Genomic DNA, 26,717 nt, shown 5'->3' with positions numbered 1-26,717 from the left:
TGCGGTAGAATTAAAGCAATCCCTCTACTGTTGCAGCCGGCATCTGTGCCGCTTTCGGAGAGCGCCATCCTTACCGTTGCAACCATCTCTCTCTCCCTCCCGTACCTCGGCGTTGTAATGTAAGGTGGGGGTCGCGATTTCCTCGACGCGTCTAGAAATGAAGTTAGAAGAGCTATCGGTGTACTTGGAAAGTAAGGAGGGCCTGTTGGCCTCGGGGATCGGCTGGTCTCTGGTACTGTGCTTTGGAGCAGCGTATGTCTGCTATTATCTCAGGACGATCGCCAAGGTAAGGAAGGCTTTCTGTTCTCTCGCCGCCTTTTAAAAGTGGTCCGGGAAACCCACCTGATGGCGGACAGAAAGCGGGTCAGTCAGGTCAAACGCCTCTCGTCGCCAGGCTCTGACCCACTTCGAAAGAGACACGTTAAGTTATCCATAGTTAACGTTATAAGCTAGGCCTTGAGGGCAGCAAACGGTTGGGATTTCGGCGTCTGAGAAAGCCGGGCGCTTTAGGAGAGAGAAAGCAAGGGGCGAGATTTCCCCTTCCACATTTTAAATGAATAAAACGAAAATCGGCTTGATTTTTTTTGAGGGGGGAGAGGTGTTGTTTTTCCTGTGTAACCTGGTGATTGCGCAGGACACACTGCAGAGGAACCCGGTGCCAGGGGAGAGCAAACGACCACGCATACAGGAAAATCTAGGCTAAGGACTGAAATAAATGGAATGCATTGTTCTTTCTTACTACAGCATTAACACTTTGAAATAAGGCCCCTAATTCATTGGTCTTTTCCGAAAATACAATTCAGATGGTATTTTTTTGGGGGGGGGGACGACGACGACGACGACGACGACTTCCAGAATTTTAGCCAGAGGAAATGGCAGCAGTTTTATTCAGAGGACACTAGACAGGACAGCTTAAAAACTGTGTTCTTTGTGTGACATATAGCTCTGCTATTCCTATGTAGCAAGCCAAAGGAATAAATTTGTATTCATAGTAATATTACCCTCTTTGCCACTTTTAGCTATTCTCAACTCTTTTGCTAGGCAAGGTTGTGTGAATGACTTATTAGCTAAATAAGTCTTAATGAAATCATGGTCAAAAATATTTGAATGTGCTTATCCTCATAATAAATGTGGGCAGCATACAGTTAAAAAAACAATACCATTATAATAAAAGAGAAAAAGAAGGTGATTGCCTGCAGACCAGTGAAGCCAGCACATTCAAGGCATTCCCACAGAAGGCACATATTTTCCAGTACAGTATCCTGGAAAGAACAGGGCTGCTAGAGCATATTTAAAAGGCAGCAGGATCAGAGATACTTTAAAGTCCTTTATCATCCCATCCCCACTAACCTTAGGCACTGAGATAAGTACTCAGCCTTATCATTTGATTGATGCAGGGTTGAGATACAAACTTGGGTATCATCAACATATCAATGATACTGACCCTGTGGTGATGAATGACCTCACCTACTGGCTTCAAGCAGATGTTAAACAAGAGAGGCAAATTGTGGGCCTCAGGCTCAGTCCTTCCACACTGGAAAAACACAGTGACTGATGGTGTGAAATGTCAAGGAGAATCGAGGCAATAAGGGCTGCCCCCATCTCAGCCCTTCCAGAGATCATCAATAAGCATAAAGAAGCTTGAAACTTGACTGAAGAGTCAAATAATTTGCTTCCTCTCAGGCTCTCTGAAGTTGCTACCTCATAATTGCTGCAAAAAATTGCATTAAAATTACAAATGTGGAAGGACATCTGGATTTTTATGTAGGTTAACAGAATTTGCACTGTGACTCAGATTACAAGCACACATACTGGAAGAGCAAGCATTTTTTTTAAAGCCCTTGCTCAGTTATTGTCTTGAGTAAAATGTTTCCTTTGTCTTCTGCAATGTAGGGGAAAATGGAGTGAATCATTATTAAGACTTCGCTTATGTGTCCACAGATGTTGGTAACAGGCTTACATCTAGAAAGTAATGGAGAAGATATTGACATTCTTCCTTTAGAAAAACAGGTTTAACTTACTATAAATCATTCTCTGCACATTACACATTGCTAGGGTTAAGGATCTTGGCATTCTCCAGTGCACTGCTCGGAGAGTCCAAGCGTGGGTTAACACAGCCTATCTGCCCTTGGACTGAGTGATGTTTTTCTCTTGACCACGCCTCCCTTTGCCTCACCATGCTCAGTTAAAAAACTCAGTCCGCCCGTTGGGACTCTTTTGGGAGTGCTCCAGTTCAAGGACAGATAGGCTGGAGTTTTTCCCACTTTCTTGGACCACCTTGATTCATCCTTATATTTAGTAGATTGTGCAGATTCGTTGGAAGGCTGAGAGGTCACCCGGGCCATCCCTGTCACCGCCGGTCGCAAGCGGTCCAGGGCGTGTGAGCCGCTTGCCCAGCGGCTGCTGGCGAGCGGCGGGGGTGGTAGGAGGCACACCCAGGCATTGGATCCAGGCTCTCTCCCCCAACCGCCATTCAGTGAAAGCTCGCCGGGCGTTTTCACCGCTAGCTGGAGCGGTTTCCTTTCTGCCCGGCAACAGCGGCGACGGTTAGCTGCTTCGTGCACTTTTCCCCTCAGGAGATTTGGATTTGGCAGGAGGAGGCTGCGTGCGCACCAGCCGCCATTTTGATTCGCCAGAGCAAGGTCGTCGAGAGAAGAAGTTTCTCCAGCTTCGAGAGAGCGAAGTCCAAGCTTCAGCCAGGGGAAAAGACTCGTCTCACCTCTCAGCGAACGCAGAATGCTGCAGGGAGGAACGGGGCCAGTCCGGGGCGCCGGCTGGCCTTCCTTTCCGAAGCTAAGTCTCGGGGCACCGAGGGCAGTGGGAGAAAGGACCCTGGCCTACAGGCGGCCCTTCCCTCCCGAAGTGTCTGTGAAGGCGCTTTCCGAGCTGGCTGGCCAACGCGTGTGCCCGTTCCTGCAGCAGCTACCTTCCAGGCCTGTGGTAACTTGAGCATGGCTGAGGAGTGCAGGAAGGCCTTGGAGGAACAAGCAGGGCCCTCCAGCAAGCGCAGCAAGCTGGATCCCGTGGCTAAGAAAGGCAAAGGGCACAAGGGTCCTAGTGGCAGGTCTTCCCCAGGGACTGCAGGGACCACAGTGGAAACCAGGGAGGTGTGTAGGCCCCACCAGCAGGCGGAACCCCCCTCGGCTCCTCATAGCAGGGACAATTCCCCCTATATTAGGGAAGCCCAATCCCCAGGGGGCAGCGAATTCTTTTCGGGAGAGGACTGTGAATCCAGGGATCCCTCACCAGAGGCTTCCTGAGGTTATCCTGATTCCCCTAGCTCTTCCATCAGAGAAGAACAAGATTCCCTTCTGGGCTCCCTGCGTGGGGAGGGCGGATCCAGCTCAGGCAGAGCAGGCCGCAGCAGGCCCCACAAGCATCGCCCAGGGAAAGGCAAAAGTCAGGCCCTTTCGGCTGAAATGAGGAAGGCCATTTCCCAAGGGATAGCGGAGGGGATCAAACATAGGGGCTCTCGCAAGGCTAAGGCCCCCAAGAAGAAGCATCAGGCCAAGGCCTCCACCTCTAAGGAGCCGGCCTCTACTTCTGCTTCATCCTCTTCCTCTAACTCCGACTCTTCCAGCTCTGAGCAGGAGGGGGCTGAGGGATTCGTGCTGTCTGAAGATGAAGATCTGCCCCCTGACAAGCCGGCCTTTACTGGCCTTTTCAAGCCGTCATTATTTAAATCAATTCTGCACAAAGCTATGACGGCTATGGAGCTAGGCCCCACTTCTAAGCCTGAGGCTGCACAGGCCTCCACATCCAAAGATCACAAGCATGGGCTATTTAAAGAGACAGTTTCTGCCCCAGAAGTCATCCCTGTCCCTGACCTCTTCATGGATGTCGTTCAGCGCCAGTGGGTTCAACCAGGCACGCTGACCAACCCCAGTGGGGGGGATAAGATCCTTTATTCTGTGGAAGGGAAAATGGAGGACATCCTGAAGTTTCCAGAAGTGGATGGCCTGGTAGTGTCCTTAACATCTAACTCTAACCTGCCAGCGGAGCTTCTGGAGGGATTGAAGGCCGAGGACAAGAGGTCGGAGAAGGCGTGCTACAAAACTCACATGGCATCCGCCTGGGCCATTAAGGCGTCCACCTCTGCCTCATTTTTTACCAGGGCTACCTTATTCTGATTAAGACAGCTCAGATCCAGACCACCTCCCAGGAAATCCCGGTGGCGCCATGAGCTCACAAAAATTATTACTGCAATTGAGTACTCGGCCAACGCCTCCTTGACTGCTGCCAAATTCGCGTCCAGGGCTCTCGCCTCCAACATCACTTCTCGCCGCCTCCTGTGGCTTCGGCACTGGCAAGCCGAAATGAAGGCCAAATGGAAGCTGGCATCAGCTCCCTTCAAGGGAGGTCTCTTGTTCGGAGATGCCCTGGACAAGTTTGTCACCGAAACCAAAGACAAACGAAAAATACTTCCAGCTATGCTGAAAAGAGGCGAGCGTAAGGGATTCGGTTCCTTTCGTAAACAACCTTACAGGAACCAGGAGTCAGGGCCTTCACCTCAAACATCCTCTTATCAGAGGCCCTTTCAGCAAGGGGGAGACAGACACCAGGACAGACCCTCCTTTGGGTCTCGTGCCAGACAATCCCAGTCTTCCTTTCGGAAGCCATTCCGAGGAGGCAGCAACAATAATGGCAGCTCCTGTCCCTTTCGTAAGGGGAAGTGACGATCACAGGGGTCCTCCCATAGCGGGTCGGCTGCAGCTGTATGCCGATAGGTGGGAGGAGATAACATTGGACAAGTGGGTCCTCAACACCATTCGGAAGGGCCTGGTTCTGGACTTTCTAACCTTTCCCCAGAGGAAGTTCCTGCGCTCTCCTACCCCCAGGAACCTAGAAAAGAGGGATCGCATGCGGGCCGAAATCCTCCATCTCCTCCAGATAGTGGCCATAGAACCAGTCCCCAGAGATCAGGAGGTGAGGGGTTTCTATTCCATCCTCTTCCTAGTCCCGAAGAGTTTGGGTGGGTGGGTGGAGGGCCATCTTGGATCTCAAAAACCTGAATCAGGATCTAGCCTACAAGAGGTTCAAGATGCAGTCGCTCCACTCCATCCTGGACTGTGTGAGGGAGGGGGACCTATTGACCTCAATAGATCTCAAAGAGGCCTACCTGCATGTCCCCATCCATGCAGCCCACAGGCGGTTCCTGAGGTTTTGTTCGGAAGGGAAGCATTATCAATACAAAGCGCTCCCCTTCGGGTTATCATCAGCGCCCAGAACATTTACCAAGATACTGGCAGTGTTAGCGGCCCATCTCCGCAGCCATCCGGTCCGCCTGGAATGTTATTTGGACAATATAATTATCCATTCTCTCACCACCGAGCAGCTCACCGCGATGTCACACTGACTGTGCAGACGCTGCAAGACCATGGCTTCTCTGTCAACTTGGAGAAAAGCCAGTTCCGGCCGTCCACCCGCATTCAGCATCTGGGTGCAGTCATCGACTCCTCCTCCTGCCAGATATTTCTGTCGCCGGATCGGCTGTCCAACCTGAGGCACAGAGTGAAGCGCTGCAGTCTTTCCAGGTTGGTGCCGATAGTCCAGCTGTCTCAGCTCCTGAGGATCATGATATCGTGCTTGAAAGTGGTCCCCTGGGCCCGTCTCCACGCCAGGGAGCTGCAGTGGGTTCTGCTGCCGATGCAGAGGGCAAAAATCAGCAACTCCCACAGGCGCATTCGGCTCCCGCAGAAGATGATCCGATCTCTGGCCTGGTGGAGGTCCAAGGCAGTCAGGAAGGGCTGCCTGTTCAAAGAGCCAGAAAGAGTCGTTGTCACCACGTACACCAGCCTTCTGGGGTGGGGCGCCCATTGTCAGGGTCAGCTTGCCCAAGGTCAATGGACTCAGAGGGAGACTGCCCACAGCATCAACTGGCTGGAACTGAGGGTGGCCCGACTTGCACTGTGAAGGTTTGCCAGTCTCGTAAGGGGGACTCACGTTCTGTTAATGATGGACAATGTGGCGACAAAAGCCCATATAAACAGACAGGGGGGCACTCACTCAAAGGCTCTCATGCTCGAGGCAGAGGCTCTGGGCAGGTGGGCGGAACATCATCTGGCTTCTCTCAGTGCAGATCATATCTCCAGGACCAGCAACCGTGAGGCAGATTGGCTGAGCCGCCAATGCATCAACCACTCGGAGTGGCGCCTGCACCCGGACCTGTTCCAGCAGATCGTGAGGAGATTCGGCAAACTGCAAGTAGACCTGTTTGCCACACACACCAACACACATCTCCCACGTTTCTTCAACCATTACCACTCACCTCTGGCGGAGGGGACGAACGCACTGAGGTCCAAATGGCCTCAGGGACTGTTATATGCGTTCCCTCCTCTACCCCTTATCCCTCAGGTGGTGAGCAAGCTCCTGACCGAAAGAGCAGACCTTCTTCTGGTGGCCCCCTTTTGGCCCAGAAGACCCTGGTACGCAGACCTGGTCAGCCTCTCAGTTCAGAGACCGTGGCGAATCCCTCAGGGCCAAATCTCCCTCAGCCAAGGGGCCATCAGTCATCCGGACCCTCAGTGGCTGCAGCTAGCCGTCTGGCACTTGAGGGGGAACTCCTGAGGAAGCTGAACTTCTCTGACCAGGTCATTCGAACGATTCAGGCGTCCAGGAGACCTTCTACTACTAGGATCTATGATGCCACCTGGGCTGCCTTCTCTCAGTGGTGCAAGACCAGGGACATTGTGGACTCTTCAGCCTCCGTTCCCCAGACCCTAGACTTTTTGCAGGAGGGTCTGGATAAGGGTCTAGCTGTTAGTACACTTAGATGTCAGGTTGCAGCACTGTCCACCATCCTGGCCAGGGGTTCCTCGCATTCTCTGAGTCAACACCCTCAGATCAAGAGTTTTCTCAAAGGAGCTGCAAACATCAGCCCTCCGGCAGTTCACCGGTACCTGTCCTGGGACCTGCCATTTGTCTTGAGAGCTCTAACGAAACCTCCATTTGAGCCTCTGCGCACGGCCAGTCTACGCCACCTAGCTATCAAGACTGCCTTTTTGGTGGCTATCACGTCTGCACGCAGGGTGTCCGAGCTGGCAGCTCTTTCTGTCAGGGAGGATCTGTGCGTGGTTCACCCCAACAGGGTCATTCTGAGACTCGACCCTTCCTTTACCCCGAAAATTAACTCTCTGTTTCACAGGACTCAAGAGATTATATTACCCAACTTCTGTCCCAATCCTTCTCACCCTAGAGAGCGTGAATGGCATAAGTTGGATGTGAGGCGTGCCGTTCGTACCTATGTAAAGAGGACTAAAGAATTCCGCCGTTCAGAGGCGTTTTTCATCTCCTTTCTTCCTGCGTCCCTTGGCCGCAAGGTCTTATCGCACACAGTGGGTCGTTGGTTGCGCGCTGGCATCAAATTGGCATATGAGCACCAGGGCAAGATGGCTCCGGGCCGGGTCACTGCACATTTGACTAGAAGCGCTGCAGCATCAGCGGCCTGGGCTACCCAAGCATCTATCCTAGACATTTGCAGGGCGGCCACGTGGGCTTCATCCACTGCTTTCATAAGGAACTATAAAATTGACACCTTTGCCTCAGCCGAAGCCTCCTTTGGGAGAAGAGTATTACAAAGCGTAGCTGAAAATCCAGAGGCTCCGGTTCTTCCCCACCCTGGGACTCAATAGCTTGGGCATATCCCACACTTGGACTCTCCGAGCAGTGCACTGGAGAAAGACCGTTGACTTACCTGAACGGTCGTTCTCGGGGCACTGCGAGGAGAGTCCAAACCCGCCCGGGGTGTTTTTCTTACATGTTGTGACTGTATTGACTGTAACTAATTACAGGACTGTCTACCTTCGTTTTTTAACTGAGCATGGTGAGGCAAAGGGAGGCGTGGTCAAGAGAAAAACATCACTCAATCCAAGGGCAGATAGGCTGTGTTAACTCACGCTTGGACTCTCCTCGCAGTGCCCCGAGAACGACCGTTCAGGTAACCAACGGTCTTTTTGGCAATTTCTTAATTCCTCTCTTCTATGTGCCTGGTGCAGGCTTGGATATGTAAGAATAATGTAAGATAGTACGTTAAGATATTTTACAATAGCCACAGTTACAATACTCTGTTAATCTCTCTCCCCCCCTTACACAATTATCTTTTATTTTTCCTATGTACATGGAACCTAATAATGGTACATTCTTGGGAAAATGTACTGTTACAAGTACATATGCTATGTACATAATTGCTTTACTTGCTGTACTACTCCTTTTTTGAGCCTGCTGAGCTTTGTAGATATAGATTCCTTGTCTGCAAGTTTAAAAACTTGCAAGAGACTTAATCCAATCTTTATCTTTGCAGGCAATTATTTCTGAAATTTGCAAAATGTTACCCTGCTTTGCTCCTATTTATTTCAATGAGGACTTCAGCAAATTTCTTCACAATATTGCACTTCTGATTTGTTATTCCCAGTCCATCTCAGATCTATTTCCAGAACAGCAGATTCATTGTGCCTCCCTGTAAACTTTCTCTAATATTGTCTGATGTTTCCTCGTTTCTAAATGTCTTTCTAGAAACCTCAGCTGATAACTGGCAATGAGAACTTGTGCCAATTTCTGCAGGACCAATGCCCGGTGTTGACAGAAATATACTACCCCACTGTATGGTGCTGGGAAGGCCATTTGCAAACACTTCTACGCCCTTTCATTACATCTAAACCAAATGTGCAATATAGGAAGTAAGTGCTGTTTTCTTTCCTACACAGCTGTTCCTTCCAGAAACTATAGGAATATCCATTCTATATATAAAACCAAATATTTGCTTAAATCTTTCTTCCTTTTCCTTTCTATCCTTTCCTTCCTTTTATCCATCCTTCTTTCTTTTCTTCTTTCTTTCGTCTAGACTGACTTTGAGTACTTGTCTATCACATGTTCTACGAATGTGTAGAGAGGAGAGCACAGGCACTCCATAGACCTCTGCATCTTTCCCAGAAGAAAAATTTGGAATCTGTACTTTTAGTTGCCTGCACATAAATGTCTACATCAAATAAAAACCTTAAGTGTATAGGTATACAGCAATATTTTGGTAGAGGAATTGGTAAGAATGAGCCAATGCAAATGCAAAAGTTCTCCTCTCACAGCATATTCTTGGAACATCTGAAGAATCACTTCTGAGCTTTTAGAAGAGAAGAGTAACATTTTAGAATGCAAACTACAGGCTATGGAATTTTTTCTAAAGGTGATTTTGCACTTACCATTAGTCCAGATGTTATATAGACTTGCATTATATTTTAAAACTTCTTTCAATAAACATGAATAAGAACAAATAAAGTTACAGTAACTCTACTATCATTAACAATGTCATGTTGGTAAAAAGGGTATTTATGAAAAGTCAATTTAGGAACAAATTTGTTACTATATCTAGCTACCGTTTTCTTTCTATTTCACAAAATTCCTTTCCGTTGCTTTTTAAATGGGAATAATTTACAACAGAAGCTTTCAACATTTAGTTATATTTCTGTTCAATACCTCTTATATACAAGTGAATTGGTGTAACTTATTTGTTAAGTAATTTGCTTAGTAAATGTGACAAGAAAAGTCGTAAAATGAGGCAAAACTCACTTAACAAATTTCTCACTTAGTAACATAAATTTTGGGCTGAATTGTGGTCAGAAGTTGTGGTCATGAGGACTACTTGTATTCCAAGAGCTGTATTTAATTATTTCCCTTTATGTGAGAAGTTTCTTTTCTCTCACTTTACAAATGAAAGACATGGCAACTTTTGGAGCATCTTTGGGAACTGACTGAGGGGGCTAATGTGCAATCTTACATTGAATAGGGGCCTGGTTTTACACTGCATTTCTGTAAAACTGTTTACTGTTATTGTTGTTCTTTTTCTCAGTGAACTTGTTACAGCTACAGATGGAGGACAGATTTCCCTGGACTGGTTTGATAATGACAATAGCATACAGTACCCTGATTCTAGCACCAGACCTACTGTCCTATTGCTGCCTGGCCTCACAGGAACAAGCAAGGAATCATATATTCTTCATATGATTCAACAGAGCAAAACACTGGGATACAGGTATAATAATTTGTCCTTGACATTTCTGTTATAATTTTGTTTGTGCAATGGAAACTGTGATTGTCTATAATACATGCAAGAAATTAGAGAAAATTTCCATCCCTGATTATGCTTTAAAATGCATGATAAATTCACAAATGTTTATGGGCCCCTTTGGAAAAGGTTCCCAGAAGTGATGAGAATTAGCTTCAAGATAATTAGGCCACATCAGAGACCCAGTTCAATGTACAAGGCTAGAAGTGGTGAAAAATGTTACAAATAAAATTAAATAAAGGGAACAAATATGAAACTGGCATTTCCATAGAATCTTGGAAATTGAATGAGACTCCTTCTTGGGTCTCATTATGAAAGGCCATCTTGTCCTCAAGCCCTTTAAATTTTTAAAATAAAAAGCCACATCCTATTATACACATTTTTCCATATCCCTCTCTTGTCCCCAGGTGTTCTTGTAAAGATGCTACATTTGTAGCCTCCTTAGAAGCAATTCCCATAACTTCTCTGAAGTATGAATCCTGAGGATATAAAAAAAGCAAACCTAATCAGCAATCCTGACAAACCATACTGTATCAACTGAGGTTAGTTGCAGAACATGGTAGCTTCCCATCATATGTGATGTTGGATGAGAAAACAGTTTTGTGTCTCTTTGTTTATGGCTACTGTACCTGGACAATGAAAATGTTAATACTCTCATCTAGTAATTATGTTGATTTTTTTTCAACCCAGATCTTAGAGCTCTAATGTTAGACCCCCTCCTCCAATATTTATTCTGACAGGACAGATATAATAGGACTCATTCAAAAACAAAACAAAAAGTAACATGCATGTAAAGTAGCCAACTGTGCTTTTTTGTGGTGCTTACAGTCCTTAAAAAGTTCTAATGGAACTTCACCCCTGTAGTTTGCTCCCATTCCTCTGCATGGAAAGCTGCTTGTGTTTCATCATCCTAGTTCAAAGCATGGATTTCTTGCATGTTTGTGAAGGAATGTCATGTCTGTTTTAACTGGCAAGATACTTTTTTAGAAATATGCTCCGGCAGGAGACTTTTGATAAAATAGATTTTCCCTGGCTCAGTGTGACTTTCCCAAGAATCAGTCAGGCCCAGCCCAACAGCATTGGGCTCTGGAAAAATGGAGGCTCCCCCAATAGAATAGTAGGTGGAAGCCAACTACAGGCAAATTGTCTCCTGACATGGTAGCATGGTGGCTGCTTTGCGTGTGCCTTGGACAGGCGTGGTTTTCAAATCCACTCATAAACTGATTCAGCTGTGTATAGTGTACAACTTGTAGGGTTTTCAGCTGAGCTAGTCGAACCAAAGGCTAACACAGGCCCATGTTTGCTAAAGGCAGGATCAAACTGATAGGGTCATTGTCCTAAGTCAGTTTGTACTGAGTGTTGGCTACTGCTGTTTTATGAAATAATAGAAAATACTTGTAGCTTGGGCTTTAGACTTTGGCAGTGATTTGCTCTCCAAAGATTGTTTCAATTTAGTTTCTGAATGTTTCGTTATCAGACTAGGTAACACAATCAGCAGGCTTGTCTTGTCCTATTCCTCTTTAGCTTATAAATCTTGTGTGCCAGTGTGATCAGTTGGAATAGGACAAGAAAGTCCTGCTGATAATGTTACCAAGACTGGTAACAAAATGTTCAGGAACTAAATTGAAACTGCTGTTTTATTTCCAGATCATTTTGTCACGTCAATAAGCTTCATCTTGTGAAGTTTTTTCTTCCTTCAAGCCATTTTGCAGGAACCCATCTGCAATGTTATTTAGAGCTGAGTGCAGGGGATCTTCAAAGCGTATCAGCCCAGAGTCAAATCCCAGATTTTTCTGCAGTTGAATTCTCATCTTATAAATCTCACTACAAGTCCATGTATTTCTTCAGTGTACTTTATTCTTATTCTACGTTTCCTCTCATCTATAAACAAATGACTTTTGGGGCCTTTCACCCTCATTCTGCTTATCAGCCAGCTTCTTACCATACTTCTAATTCCTCCTTCCTGCCCCCACCCTTCCCAGCAAAATAGCTATAGGTTTGCAAGACCTTTTCATGTATTGTCTCCATCCAAACCCTCATTGCCTACAATCGTGGTTTGGGCTGGTCATCCCAACTCCACTCTTCCCTCTTCCCTTCTACCTCCTGGCCTAAAACGCTCATCCCTTCATCTTTCTTAAGGACCTGCTTGGCTTTTGCCTGTGAGGGTGATTCCAACTTTGTTCCCTAGCAGTGTTTTCAAGAGACTTAAAGATTATAGTCTGCTGCAAACAGCAACTGGATTGCTCCCATACAAAAACATTGTGATTGTTTGGGGGTTCAGACATACAGAAAGGCAGAGAGAGAGATAAATTAACAACAGCGGGCAAATTAAAAAGAGAAGGACAAACTGATGAGACATGGCATTCTGGGTGCAAAGACTGTTACTCTTCTCAGCCTGAAGCCCACTTGCACCATGGAATTGATCTTTTGTTAATAAAGAGACACTTGCCACCCTTAGTCCGCTGTAGGTATTACACTACAACATAAACACTGCATTTTTCAGTGAGAGTTGAAAGTACCTCATCACCTTCATCAAAATTGGCTGCAGCATGTGCACCAGAGGGAAACATGTTAATGAGGAAGTCAGCTATTCCCTTCCTACGGATCCATATTCTCAGCCTTCTTCCTGTTCTTATCTATATAGCTACAGATGATTTATTATGGGCTACAGAAAAAAAAAAGACAGATACAGAAAACGTACATCTGTGGAAAATTCATGTTTTTATTCCTTGTTTTGAATCTTTTGGCAAATAAAAAAAACAATTGAAACAGCTTTCAGATATGTGGCTCTTCACTTCCAAGAATACTCAAATGAACAGTTCTGGTAAACAGTGCTCTTTGTTTGTCTTTTAAAGGTGTGTGGTTTTTAACTATCGAGGAATTGCTGGTGAAAATCTCTTGGTAAGAATTGCTCTTAAGTAAAGTAAGAACATTGAGCAAATGTAATGTAGTGAGTATAACTGAAAGAACGTTACCATTCTTTACGTGTTGAAAAACTTAATTCCTTGGTGGTTTTTCTAAATTTATTTTTATTTATCAAATTTTGAAATTACCCATCTCCCTCAGGAGGACTCTGGGTAGTATATAAAATGGACAAAAATGACAAGTATGATTAAGAAATCAATGTTAAATGTGGATTAACAGGTGGGAGGACAATGTTCAGGGAATTAATCATCTGTGTGTTCCTCTGTGAGCTTTAAGCAAGGCCGCAGTGTTTTGAAAGGCCAGGAGAGTAAGAGCCCCACCTCACCTTTTGTGGGGGCAATGTTCCAGAGAATTGTATTTATTGTGAATCTATGTTTAAGCTTGTTAAAACCTTCTAAGCTAGAGCAGCAGTGTTTGTTAGCTGGAGATAATGGCAGAATTTCAACAGCAGAAAGAAACTTTAAGTCTGCAAAAGATACTCTCAGAATTATAGAAATTATCAAATACATATGAGAGGATAGAGAAGAAGTTGGAAGAGTTAGACCATCTAACAGTAAAATATGATGAAGAAATTGGTGAATTAAATTGAAGCACTAATTCCATTTAATACTGTGTTCCTTAAGTTGAACAAAAGGGAGACGGGGGAACCCTTGCAGGGCAGAGCTGAAGAGTTTGCCCAATTTCTCGCGGACAAAATTGCTCGGTTTCGGTCGGACTTGGACTCCATCCCCGCAGCTCCAGCCGAGACACAGGGGGATCAAGTAGAACAACTCTGGGTTGAGTTTCAGGATGTTACCCCCGGGGATGTGGACAAGGCCATGAGAGCTGTAAGTACCTCCACCTGTGTTCTGGATCCGTGTCCCTCATGGCTAGTTACGAACTGCAGTGAGGTGACACGAGGCTGGATCCAGGCGGTTGTGACCGCCTCCCTTCGGGAGGGGAACTTCCCCGCCGCACTGAAAGCGGCGGTGGTGAGACCCCTCCTAAAGAAACCATCTTTGGATCCAGCTGTCCTTAATAGTTATCGCCCGGTCTCCAACCTTCCCTTCCTGGGGAAGGTTGTTGAGAAGGTGGTGGCCTTCCAGCTCCAACGGTCCTTGGAGGAAGCAGACTACCTAGACCCCTTCCAGTCAGGCTTCAGACCCGGCTACAGCACAGAAACCGCTTTGGTCGCATTGATGGATGATCTCTGGAGAGCCAGAGATGAAGGACATTCCTCCATCCTGGTCCTCCTTGACCTCTCAGCGGCTTTCGATACCGTCGACCATGGTATCCTTCTGCGACGACTGCGGGAGGTGGGAGTGGGAGGCACCGTGCTACGGTGGTTCTCCTCCTACCTCTCGGACAGGTCGCAGTCGGTGTTAGTGGGGGGGCAGAGATCGTCCCCTAGGCCCCTAAATTATGGGGTGCCTCAGGGTTCGGTCTTATCCCCCCTACTATTCAACATCTACATGAAACCGCTGGGAGAGATCATCCGCAGGCACGGGATTAGATACCATCAATATGCGGACGATACTCAATTGTATCTGTCCGCCCCGTGCCAACTCAATGAAGCGGTAGATGTGATGAGCCGGGGTCTTGAGGCCGTTATGGGCTGGATGAGGGCTAACAAGCTTGTGCTCAACCCAGAAAAGACCGAGTGGCTGTTGTGTTTCCCTCCCAAAGATCTGACTAGTATACCATCACTCAGGCTGGGGGGTCAAATTGTATACCCCTCAGAGAGGGTTCGCAACTTGGGAGTCCTCCTGGATCCACAGCTGTCATTTGACCACCACCTAACGGCTGTGACCAGGGGGGCATTCGCCCAGGTTCGCCTGGTGCGCCAGTTGCGACCCTACCTGAATCGGGAGGCGCTCACAACAGTCACTCGGGCCCTAGTGATCTCCAGGCTGGAATACTGCAATGTGCTCTACATGGGGCTGCCCTTGAAGAGCATCCGGCGACTTCAGCTAGTGCAGAACGCAGCCGCGCGAGTGATTGCGGGTGTACCTCGATTCACCCGCATAACACCTATCCTCCGCGAGCTGCGCTGGCTACCTGTCGATCTCCGGATGCGCTTCAAGGTGCTATTAATCACCCATAAAGCCCTACATGGCAGTGGATCTGGATACTTGAGAGACCGCCTTCTGCCAATTACCTCCCTGCGACCAATAAGATCACATAGATTAGGCCTCCTCCGTATTCCATCGGCCAGCCAGTGTCGGCTGGCAACCACAAGGAGGAGGGCCTTCTCAGCAGTAGCCCCGGCCCTTTGGAACGAGCTCCCTGTGGAGATTCGTACCCTCTCCACCGTCCAAGCCTTCCGCACAGCCCTGAAGAACTGGCTCGCCCGTCAGGCCTGGGGATAAGGATAATTGCCCCTCCCCAATGTTGTATGGATGTTGCCTACTATTTTTAGTATATGTCTCTATTTTGTTGTCTGTATCCCCCCTTCCTAGTTTTATGTGAGCCGCCCTGAGTCCCCTCAGGGAAAAGGGCGGCCTACAAATTCTAATAAAACTAAAACTAAAACTAAAACTAAGTGTTCCCAGAAAGAAGGCAAAAATCTCTCCTCACATATATTGCATTCCTTTAGATTGCATCTGCTAACGCTAATATGTAATATAAAATGTAAGATCTGGTAATTGTCAAAATACAGGGCAGAAGAAAACAATGGTGAAATAGGATTGGCATTGAGAACCAGCATTTTCAGCCAGTTGCCAAGCTTTAAATGAATTAAGGGAATTCTCCATTCTTTCTGCCTTTGCTGTTGTTTTTCCACTTTGTTGCTTACTCCCCCAGAAGAAAATGGCAGAAGACAAAGGCTCCTAATCACTGTCACAGATTAATTGCGCTACTTATCCAAGAAACAGCAGTTGCTCCTTCAGGGCAATGGGATGGAAAGCCCAGGCTCCATGTCACCCAGAGGAGGGAGGGGTTGCCTTTGCTGTTCACCATCCAGGTGAGATGCAACAGCTGTTCCTCATGCTTTTGCAGCTCTCTGGGAGTGGAATAGTAGTTATAGTGGACTAGTAGTAGACCTGCTAGTTTTCTCTGCAATTAACAAGATGATGAGAGAAACCACCACATCCTAGGAGGAAATTCACCAGAAGGAGGCAAGAGAAATCTACCAAAGGCACCTAATTAACAGCATTCTCTCAACCCTTGTTTTTAGAATGAACTATATTCTGAGAATCCAACAGTTAAAAAAGCAAGGCATGAATAATATAAATAAAATTTATGTTTCACCTTTTGAAGTAGATTTGTAGAAAGCGCAGGGATCAGCAGAAGACAGGCCTCTAGGTTCTCAGTCAGATAAGCAACCATTTTTAGATAGCAGGGAGGATTTAATATATTTTACTATAATCTGCACATTTTAATTGACTTCATTTGTTTTCATTATCTCCTGCGTGTTCCATAAATCACTTATTATATTGTTCATATTTCTGCAATCTATCAGGGATCCTGATCTAAGCTTGAAGGAGTTCCTTTGTTTGCAATGAGGATAAAATAGGATTTTGCAAGGAGATGGTGCTTGCCATGTCATATTTACAATTTTGAAGAATTTAACTTGTTCTATACTTTAGATTTCAAATTATTTTGCTAAATTAGAGTTGTAGGAGTTTCCTTTGCAGACTTGAAACTTTTCTGTTTTCTTGAGCGCATCTCATTATATTGTTTGAAAATTTTAATTTATAGCATGCAAGACAAAATGCAGCACCTGGATCTACTCCAAAAGTTGCCCAAATACAATGACCGATATCATTTAATCTTCAATGTAGGAGATAGGAAGCTTAATAGATGCATGAGGACCAATCACATGACCTATGTTTACGTTTAGTACAATTTAAATTCAATCAGTGAGAGCCAGTTTAGTGTAGTGGTTAAGGCATTAGGCTAGACACTTTGAATTCTAGCCCTCTGGGTGATCTTGGGCCAATCACTTCCTCTCAGCCCTAGACAGGAGGCAATGACAGACCACTGCTGAAAAACCTTGCCAAGAAAACTGCAGGGACTTGTCCAGGCAGTCTCCAAAAAGTGGATATAATTGAACAGAAAAAAATCAATCCCCCCCAAAATTTGTTTTTACAGTAGCCTTTAGCAAACGGCATAAAAAGCTAATTGGTCTGGATTTAAAAGGACTGCATGTTCCTGACCTAGGGAATTATATTTAGCTCAGGCAAGACGTATGCATAGTTTTGCTTAGGCTAGCAGAACGATGCACAAATCCATGATATCCAAAGCCCAATGAGTTGATCTCACTCCAGTTCTCTGAGCATTTAGTTTTGCAGCACACCAACCACTCTACAAATGTATGCTTTAAAAATATAGGTGGGGTGGAAGCCCAGCAAATGCTAAAACGATAGCATAAGTATAGGTAGGCTTTGGTTTAAAACCTCTATTGAGTCCAAAATGTCTGTTGTTAAATGAGACAGTTGTTAAGTGAGTTTTACCTCATTTTGTTACCACAGTTGTTAAGTGAATCACTGCAATTGTTAAGTTAGTAACACGGTTGTAAAGTGAATCTGACTTCTCCACTGACTTTGTCAGAAGGTCACAAAAGGTGATCACATGACCCCAGGACTCTGCAGTCATCATAAATATGAGCCAGTCGTCAAGCATTCAAATGTTGGTAGTGTGACCATGAGGATGTTACAATGGTTGTATTAAAAATGATCATGAGTCACTTTTTTCACTGCCATTATAACTTCGAACAGTTGAAAAATGAAAGGTAATAAGTCAAGGATTACCTGTACAGTGGTAACCAAAGCATCACATTAGAAACGGCAGGTGTAACGTCAGATAAATTTGTTTGGATAAGTCTCCATCCAAATATGTAATACATGAGAGCTAGAGCAGCAACTTTCACCGAAAAAGGTATTTCTTTTATAATGTGAATTATGACAGTTTTCATGTTGAGTCATCCCTAGAAATTAATTAGGAATCAAATGTGAAGTTCTTCACTGAAATTAGGTCCATTCCAATTTTTGCTCCTGATCTAAAATATCAATAGAGATTTTCAAGGTAGAGAATGATTAGCCAACCTGGAAATGGTAGAATTTCACATATATCACAGTTATAAGGTGCCTTGTCTCTGGAAGTGATTATAGGGGGTGAAGCAAACTTCAGTTGATGAAAAGCATACCAGTTAAAGTTTATTTACAGTCATAGTTCAAAATAAAGTACACTGTAGTACAGTCAAATAAAGCAAAGTTGCTTGAGGGAACAGAGAGACGGAGATACAAGTTTGGGAAAATATAATAATAGAATTATAGATCATCCCAGCAGAATTAAATTACTCAGCAGTCATTATCAACCTCAGGGCCTTCTCATGGCACTTATAATCAAAGTAAATGGGGTAACTTCTAACAACAATGAAACATTCCTACAAAGAGGTATATGTAGGTGATAGATAAAACTTTATTATTATTCGTGATCAGTAAAACAAATCTATTTATTTTGTGTTCATTACATCAGGTTTATAAATTCATTTGTCATGTATACATTCATTTGTACTGTATATATCTATGTTTGTACAGATAGTCCTTGACTTACAAAAGTTCATTTAGTAACTATAGTTACAGTGGCACTGAAAAAAGTGACATGATCATTTTTCACACTTACGACCGTTGCAGCATCCCCATTGTCATGTGATCAAAATTCAGACAATTGGGAACTGTCTCATATTCATGACCGTTGCGGTGTCTCAGGGTCATGTGATCACCTTTTGTGCCCTTCTGATAAGCAAAGTCAATGGGAAAACCAGATTTACTTAACAACTGTGGCAAGAAAAGTGACAAGATGGAGCAAAATTCACTAAAATGTCTCACTTAGCAACAAAAATGTTGGGCTCGATTGTGGTTGTAAGTTGAAGACTACCTATATACTTTCATTCATTTCTATATTCGTTATTCAATATTCATTATTTCATTGTGAAATAATTTTATCCTATCCTCTGTTAATACAGATACTATATCTGTATAATTCTTTTGTGTATTGCACAAAAACTAGCACAGAACTTCAATGCAAATACTGTTCTCTTTGAATATTGGTCTTATATTGCAAGTTAGATATGCCCCACATCTTTCTGAGAACTGAACTTTCACAGTGTAAGGTACATCTCTATGATACAAACAAGGTAGCAACTTACTAATAACCATTTGAAGTTCATCATCTTCACATGGACACCACTGATTAGAGCAAGGCACTCTCCTTAAACTTTGTTCAGAAGGAACAATTTGATTATATTTAAGCAAGTTCACATGAAGGCTCCTCTCTGGTTTGTATCTATGAAAATTATATGTGTTGCTGCTATGAGTATGATCAGAGAGTATATTCCAGTGGTGGGTTGCAGACGGTACACCCCGGTACAGGCATACCGGAGCCTGCCCGGAGCACCGGGTACCGTTTCAGTACGGTGTTCCGGAAGGCCTGCCCACCCGGGTTTCTTACCTGTCTTTAAATCCTTTGGCGCTTACACGCATGGCGCATACAGCACCTGTGCGACGTTCCGCCCAGCAGCTGGAGCATCGCAGAGGCTTGCGGAGGCATCGCTGGATGGTAAGACTCATGTGCGCACTGCATGTGTATACACGCGTGCTGCACGCGTTCATGTGGAGGACACCGGGCCCCGTTGCAACCGTACCAATTGCAAAGGGATCCGGAACCCACCAAGGGTATATTCCTGCTTGGCAGTGAATTCTGTATAATTTAAACATCAACCTCTTAATTTATTGTTTAATGATCTCTTAGCTTTTATACATCTAAAGCAGAGGTATCAAATTCATGGCCCATGGGCCGGATGCATCACACTCTGGCCATGCCCACCCCCATTTTAGCGAAGGGGAAAAAAAGTCGCCATATGTCATGTGACGATAATGTGACTCTGTAAGTTTGACATCCCCGATCTGGAGGGATGGAAGTTCATAAACCAAATCAACAGTTTTTCCTGTACTACTTTGCTCTAGGATAATTGGTAGTTTTCCAACAATACCAGTGGTGTTAGCTCAGATGGGGAAAACATTTGAGTCAGTAATTTAAAATGTTACGCCAGGTTTGTGTTTTATTAATATGTGAAACTAGTGTATACATTGAATAGCCTTACATGTTTAGTTTGATAGCTTCAAACTATTTATAATACATTCTTTTCAGTCATTGAATTTTCTGTCTCTTTTAAGATAAATATAGAAAAATATACAGTGATAGATCAAGTATTTATTTTAATTATATCTCAGAAATAAAAATATATTTTAACTGGATTTTGAAATTATATATGTTAACATTATATTTCATTCTAAAGTAGAGGCATTTATAATCTCTGAATATGCATAATTACATACAGTCATATTGAGTTTGAAAAAATAATCAAGGCAGATATTACAGTTAAGAATCCATAAGTGAACAGATGCAATATTCCTGTTTTTTTTTTAAATAGTCCCTGATTAAAATATATATACATATAAATAATGCTTAAAGAAGACTTTGCACAATTACTTTAGGAAGGCAGATCTTTTTAAGTGGGGCTGAATATAGATTATTCTTTTAAAAACAGTATAATTAATCTATAATTTTACAGTAATTCTGTTATTTGCCATTTATGAACAGCCATTTCAAATAGGGATGTTGTATGATATTAAAAGACAAGTAATTTGTTCAATTATCAATTACTAATGAACTAAAATTCATATTTTGCTCTGACTCAATATACAACCTGATTATATAATTTATTCTCCTTTAGGCTCACCCCCATCTTTCAAACCCTGTTTCTTCCTCTAAAATTTCTAGTATATCTTTGATCCTCATTCATTTATATGCCTCTGTCTCTACCTTTCTTATCTCCTTCCTTTTAGTCCTCCATCTCCCTTCTTCCTCAGGTTAAATCACATAATAAATCATAACAAAATACTTAAGATAAACAGCTCAAGTGTCAACTTTACCAACTTCAGTTCTACCACCTGCAGCCTAAGTGAAGGAGTTTAGTTATTGCACTGACTTTAAAATAGCTCAGCCTGGATTTGTAGCTTAATGTGTCCATAAATGTATGAGCCAAGGTGGCGCAGTGGTTAAATGCAGCACTGCAGGCTACTGCTAGATCAGCAGTTCAGCGGTTCAAATCTCACCGGCTCAGGGTTGACTCAGCCTTCCATCCTTCCGAGGTGGGTAAAATGAGGACCCAGATTGTTGGGGGCAATATGCTGACTCTCTGTAAACCGCTTAGAGAGGCCTGAAAGGCCTATGAAGCGGTATATAAGTCTACTGCTATTGCTATAAAGGACTGAACTGTCCTCTGGATCTCTCAGGTGTTTCTACTTTAATTGCTACCTTGTAAAATAAATTATACATAAATACATCAGGGAGTGTAAGAGATGTGCAGCTGGTTCAGGAACTGTTTCTGGCAAATTCCTTCAGCTTTCTAATTGAAAAAGAGAAACTCATTCTAGTTTGTTTTATGAGTTGATTTTATACTGAGTTAAAGAGCATGCAACATTTTGAACCTTCAAATTAGATAAATAGTAAGAATTGTATTAGGCTTTAGTAGGCTATAAAATTAAATGTGGCAAACTCATTTAACAAAGCAGGTAGGGTAGATTTTGGTTTAGGGGTGGGCTTCAAAAATTTCAGAAACGCGTTCTCTACCTGGTTGGATGGGTGTGGCCATGGTGGGCATAGCCTAGTCGGCCTCCTGCATCACGTTTTCACCTTCCCCAGGCTCCAGAGGCTTTCCTCAAGCCTCTGAGAGGGCGAAAACTGCCTCCCCCAGGCTCCAGAGACCTTCTGGGAGGTGCATTTTTCCCCCAGTCTCCGCACAGGCCCTGCATTTACCTCACATCCAAAATGGGCCACATGGAGACATCTGGGCGGGGTAGGGTGAGCAAGGCCAGCCAGGGTGTGATTTGGAGATTCTCTGAACCGGCCATAATGTTAGCTATGGGTTCTCCCGAACCTGGGTGAACCCATAGCAGCCCACCCGTCTGGGCTGCTTCAAGTGAAAACCTTGAACATCTACAAAAGTATCATATACCTGTAGAGAAATCTCTTCTGTCCTAGGATAAAATAACTATAGTGCAGTCCTTTCCATTGTGTCTGGGCATATGTGCCTTGTTAGTAGTCACTGTATCTGATGATATGTATCTGAAACTGGGTTAAGTTGCAAATGTATAAAGTAAATGATATACGTGCATTTCTTGAACTACTACACTGATTAGGCTCATGTAATGTATTAAGCTAATATCAAACAAATCACAATGCTTTGGATGATTCTTGCATCTATGCCTTCTTGAATAACCAAGATTAAATCTATTTATATTTATTAGCACATAATTGACAGAAATTTACTAATGGCAGAAGATTTGTTTATTTTTAATCTTCCTTATCCTGTAGTTATTATCTTGAGGGTTGGGGAATCCTTGAGAGCAGTTCAGGAGGCAGCACAGGAAACGCAGTGAAAGGGAGGAATCAGCCAATGTTCTTCCCCAATGGAGGGCTAATGTTAGTTCTTTCTCCGTGAAATTACAATCTTCAACCTTCTAAAGCAGTGGGTCTCAACCTTCCTAATGCCGCGGCCCTTTAATACAGTTCCTCATGTTGTTGTGAACCCCAACCATAAAATTATTTTACGTTTTCTGTATTTTTTTGACAATATGTGTTTTCCGATGGTCTTAGGCGACCCCTGTGAAAGGGTCGTTTGACCCCCAGAGGGGTCCCGACCCACAGGTTGAGAATCACTGTTCTAAAGTGTCATTAGAGCTATATTAATACACTGCATGTATTGCACTCAATAGCATCCTGCTTTGCTTCAGTCTTATTTGAAGTTAACCTAAGTTATGAGTATACTGTTTTTCATTTTGGGGCTCTTTGTAGACGCCAAGAACATACTGTGCTGCTAATACAGAGGATCTGGAAACAATTATTGATTATATACATAAGTTATATGCTTCAACTGCAATGATGGCAGCAGGTGTTTCGATGGGAGGGTAAGTATTTTTGTAATGGAAATCCCAAAGTTGTAGATTTATCACATTGGGGAATAAATTGATTCTGAAGAAGGCCATTCACCCATACTCACTAAAATCTTAGTGGCATCTGATGGCAAGCAGATAAAAGCTCATTAGATAAATATTAAGAAATGTTTAATCTCATTCTTTCCCTCACAGGAATACTATATCAGTTGACTGAAGGAAGTCACAAAAATCTTCATGAGCAATTTCCACTGGTGGAATCAAATCCTAAAACACAATTTAGTATTAAACTCAGATTTGAACACATTGATGCTAAAATAGTAAATATTGTATTATTAAAATCCTATTGTTATTTCAGCCTTGTTAACAAAATAAACATATACTAAAAATTAATCTAGGTAGAGAAGAAATAAAGATTAGAAATTGATCTAAAGAATGTTAATGGTGCTTTGTCTTGAGTGACTTGTCTTACGTTTCACTAGAAACATCTTTCTTTAAAAACAAAAATCTTATCCCCAGCGTGGGTCCCTTTTAGGAACAGCATAGAAAGGTGTGGCAGATATACCAGCCTTTCAGTATATCATAATGGATTTCTGGATCCAACTCAAGTGATTCAATGCAAGCCTTTTGAGTTCCAAATTTGAAAACTGGCATCATAATAAATTAACAATGAATTAACACTGCAACTGGAATTGTTTACCATTGAATCTGTCTCAGAGGTTACAAAAGCTAGTGCAAATATTCAGGATAGGTACAAATACTTTGTGAGATCATTTTTTTCCCAGACTTCTCTTTCTCTCCTGTTTGTAGCATGCTTCTTTTAAACTATTTGGGCAAAACTGGGAAAAAAACACCATTAAAAGCAGCTGCAGTGTTTTCAACAGGATGGAATGCTTTTGAATCTGCAGACTCACTGGAAAAACCAGTAAATTGGCTTCTTTTTAATTATTATTTAACCAGCTGTCTAAAGTCTTCACTCACTAGGTAAGTGAAAGCCAAGAACATTTTGAAAAAAAATTGTTAGTATGAAATTCAATTCCAGTGAAAAATGTTGTCTAAAGAATCAACTTCACCTAAGATCATCCCTCCTAAGATTGCTGTCTGTTGCCCTATCGATGTAGAACAACAATTATGTTGCAAGTCAGGGAAAAAAAGTCCTTCAGTACATACACTGAAAAATTGTATGCAGTCTGATCTGCTATGGTAATACCTGATTCCAACCTCAATTCAGGAATGAATTCTTTAGTTGACCTTAGCCAAGCCATCACTTCAGTTTTTGCCTTAACGTGCAGATGTTAAGAGTCTGAAGATTAGTGATTTGTCATCATTGTTTCTCCAGCAAAAGGGATCGAGGAAAGAAGAACCAGTTTTAATCTCATAACTTTTCCCCCAAAATCTTTTATTAGTTTATCAAAAATATAAAATACAAAGAAAAATGAAAATAGTAGGAATGTAGGGGAGGAAAAAGGGAAGAGGAAGAAGTATAGAGGAAAGGGGGGGAAGCATTGACTTCCAACTCTTTAGTGCAGTAGAATAAGAAAATAACATACAGCCTCAACTTTTTACTTTTACATAATAATATATACTAGCCAGTTATATAACAACAAACCTATCTAATCAGCAAAACCCAAACACAAAGTTTCAGTTTTTTCCATCTCAATCACAAAGTCCAGAAACGAGTTTTAGTCTCATGATTGAATGTCTTATTCTTCACGCTATGGCAGAGATCAAAACTTTTATCTTTAACATTATTTCTCTGAAACATTCTGGGATCTTCAATATTGCAGTAATACAGCTGCCCACAAGAATTTCAATAAACATCATTTATAGTGTGGTACAGGATGGCCATTGAGCCATTTATTTTTGAACTGACATACTGTACATGGGTATCATTTAATGGCATGGAGCACAATATCTTTCAGGCATCCAGTGATTACATCCTGAAAGTGAATTGAACCAAAGTTACAAATTTTCAGTCACTATAGCTTTATGTCTTCATAACAACTTATCCATGATTTACTAAATTAGCATTTTTCCTGAATTCATTGGTCATAATTGCTGTGACCTGGAACCAAAAGCTAGACACTATAAAGACTAGAATATTGTGCAAATTCGGATTTGTTTGACAGCTTTTAATTTGGTTTCTGTATTTTTTTATAGACATCGGCAAGTATTTGATGAGCTATTTAACATGAATCTTGTAATGAAGGTATGAGTGAATCATTTGTTTCTAAACTTTATTTTTTATTAATGAAGATAAATTCATAATTTTAATTCCATATTTCAGGCTAAGACTATTAGGGAATTTGACAAACAGTTTACCACAGTCATGTTTGGCTATCCTTCAGTTGAAGCTTACTATGAAGATGCTAGTCCATGTCATAAACTGAAGAAAATTGGAATTCCAGTGTTGTGCTTAAATTCTCTGGATGATGCATTTTCACCAGATCATGGCAAGTTTTATTTTTTGTTCTGTTATGATGATGCTCTTAATTGATCTTGAATTGACTGCCCTTAGAAATAAATTTGCATTGTATAATTTTAAAATATTTACAGAGTAAGGCAGCAATGAAATAGGATACGGATGTGCCAACGCAAAGATTGCCAAATTTGGTTTCAAGTAAAAGTATTTTATAAACTATAGTTTATAGCCTTATTTAAAAAGAGAGGTTTTACGTAATAGTTTATAGCCTTGCTTAAAAAGATGGATTTGATATAACCTCGGAATCCATTTTTTGATCCAGATGCAAAGTAGCCAATTATCATTCCTAATTTCTAGTCTTGTAATCCAAAAGAATGTTTACATATTGTGTGTGTGTGTGTGTATGTATGTATGTATGTATGTGTGTGTATATATATATATATATATATATATATATATATATATATATATATATATATATACACACACACACACACCTTTATAACCAGTACTTATCGTTTATTAATCTGTTTCCTACATCCAAATATCTAAGTAAATCATTAAGTTCCAGTACTTGCAAATAATTTTATGAGAGTATTAATATATTTTTCTCTTTCCCTGCTACCTGTTTTATTTCTTCAGCTATACCAGTGGAAATTGCAAAAGAAAATACTAATATAGCTTTGATCCTTACTTCCTATGGAGGCCATATTGGTTTTCTGGAAGGATTGTGGCCAAGAAAGTGCACATATATGGACAGAATCTTCAAACAATTTGTTCAAGCTGTGTTTGAGCATGGGAGAAAAATTGTTACTCTCTAGCAATTTATCCAAATGATGGTTGGAGCACAGTGTCAGAGTAATTAATCTTAATGCACATACTTAACACTTAATCAACCAGAAAATGAAGAAAATCCATGATTCAGAGCAAAATATAATTTTGCTTAAATATTTTTGCAGTATTATTGTTTTTGTCTCATATGACTTTTAAAATATAATTAAAACCATTCATAAAATTGCACTTATCTAAAATGATTAGATATTACTCAGGTGTTTTAATTTCAATAATTCAAATGTAGGAATCAGACATTTGATTACTTGTTCTAATGCACTTTATGTTCACAAATATGTGAGAGCACAGGAACAGCTTCTATGTGGGTTCAGGCAATGGCTAGGAAATGCTAAATACATATTTTAAAAATTAATAAAAATAACAGTTCAAGAAGCCATAGATTGTAGCAGTTATTTGTTTTTGCATCTGTTACACAAATACATTGCAAACTCTTATGTTTAAAGCTTTAAGTTGTTCTAGGTGTCTTATTTTTAAAATTGTTATCAAATTATAACATTTATATTTATACCAAGTATTTTATCTTAAA

At 42.4% G+C, this 26,717-nt stretch overlaps 1 protein-coding gene across 1 annotated transcript; it reads left to right on the top strand.

Moving 5' to 3' along the window:
• ABHD3 (abhydrolase domain containing 3, phospholipase) lies at positions 1-26,717 on the top strand. Its single transcript, XM_032223227.1, has 9 exons — positions 1-286; positions 8,512-8,675; positions 9,839-10,021; positions 12,910-12,955; positions 22,820-22,932; positions 23,728-23,901; positions 25,078-25,126; positions 25,205-25,370; positions 25,982-26,717. Exons 1-9 carry the CDS (start codon positions 158-160, stop codon positions 26,158-26,160), a joined length of 1,203 nt encoding a protein of 400 aa, XP_032079118.1. The 5' UTR covers positions 1-157; the 3' UTR covers positions 26,161-26,717.

The sequence above is a fragment of the Thamnophis elegans genome, chromosome 8, assembly GCF_009769535.1.
Source record: "Thamnophis elegans isolate rThaEle1 chromosome 8, rThaEle1.pri, whole genome shotgun sequence".
Taxonomy (NCBI): Eukaryota; Metazoa; Chordata; class Lepidosauria; order Squamata; family Colubridae; genus Thamnophis; species Thamnophis elegans.
The sequence above is the reverse complement of the archived record's forward strand: the minus strand, read 5'-3'. Positions and strand labels throughout refer to the sequence as shown.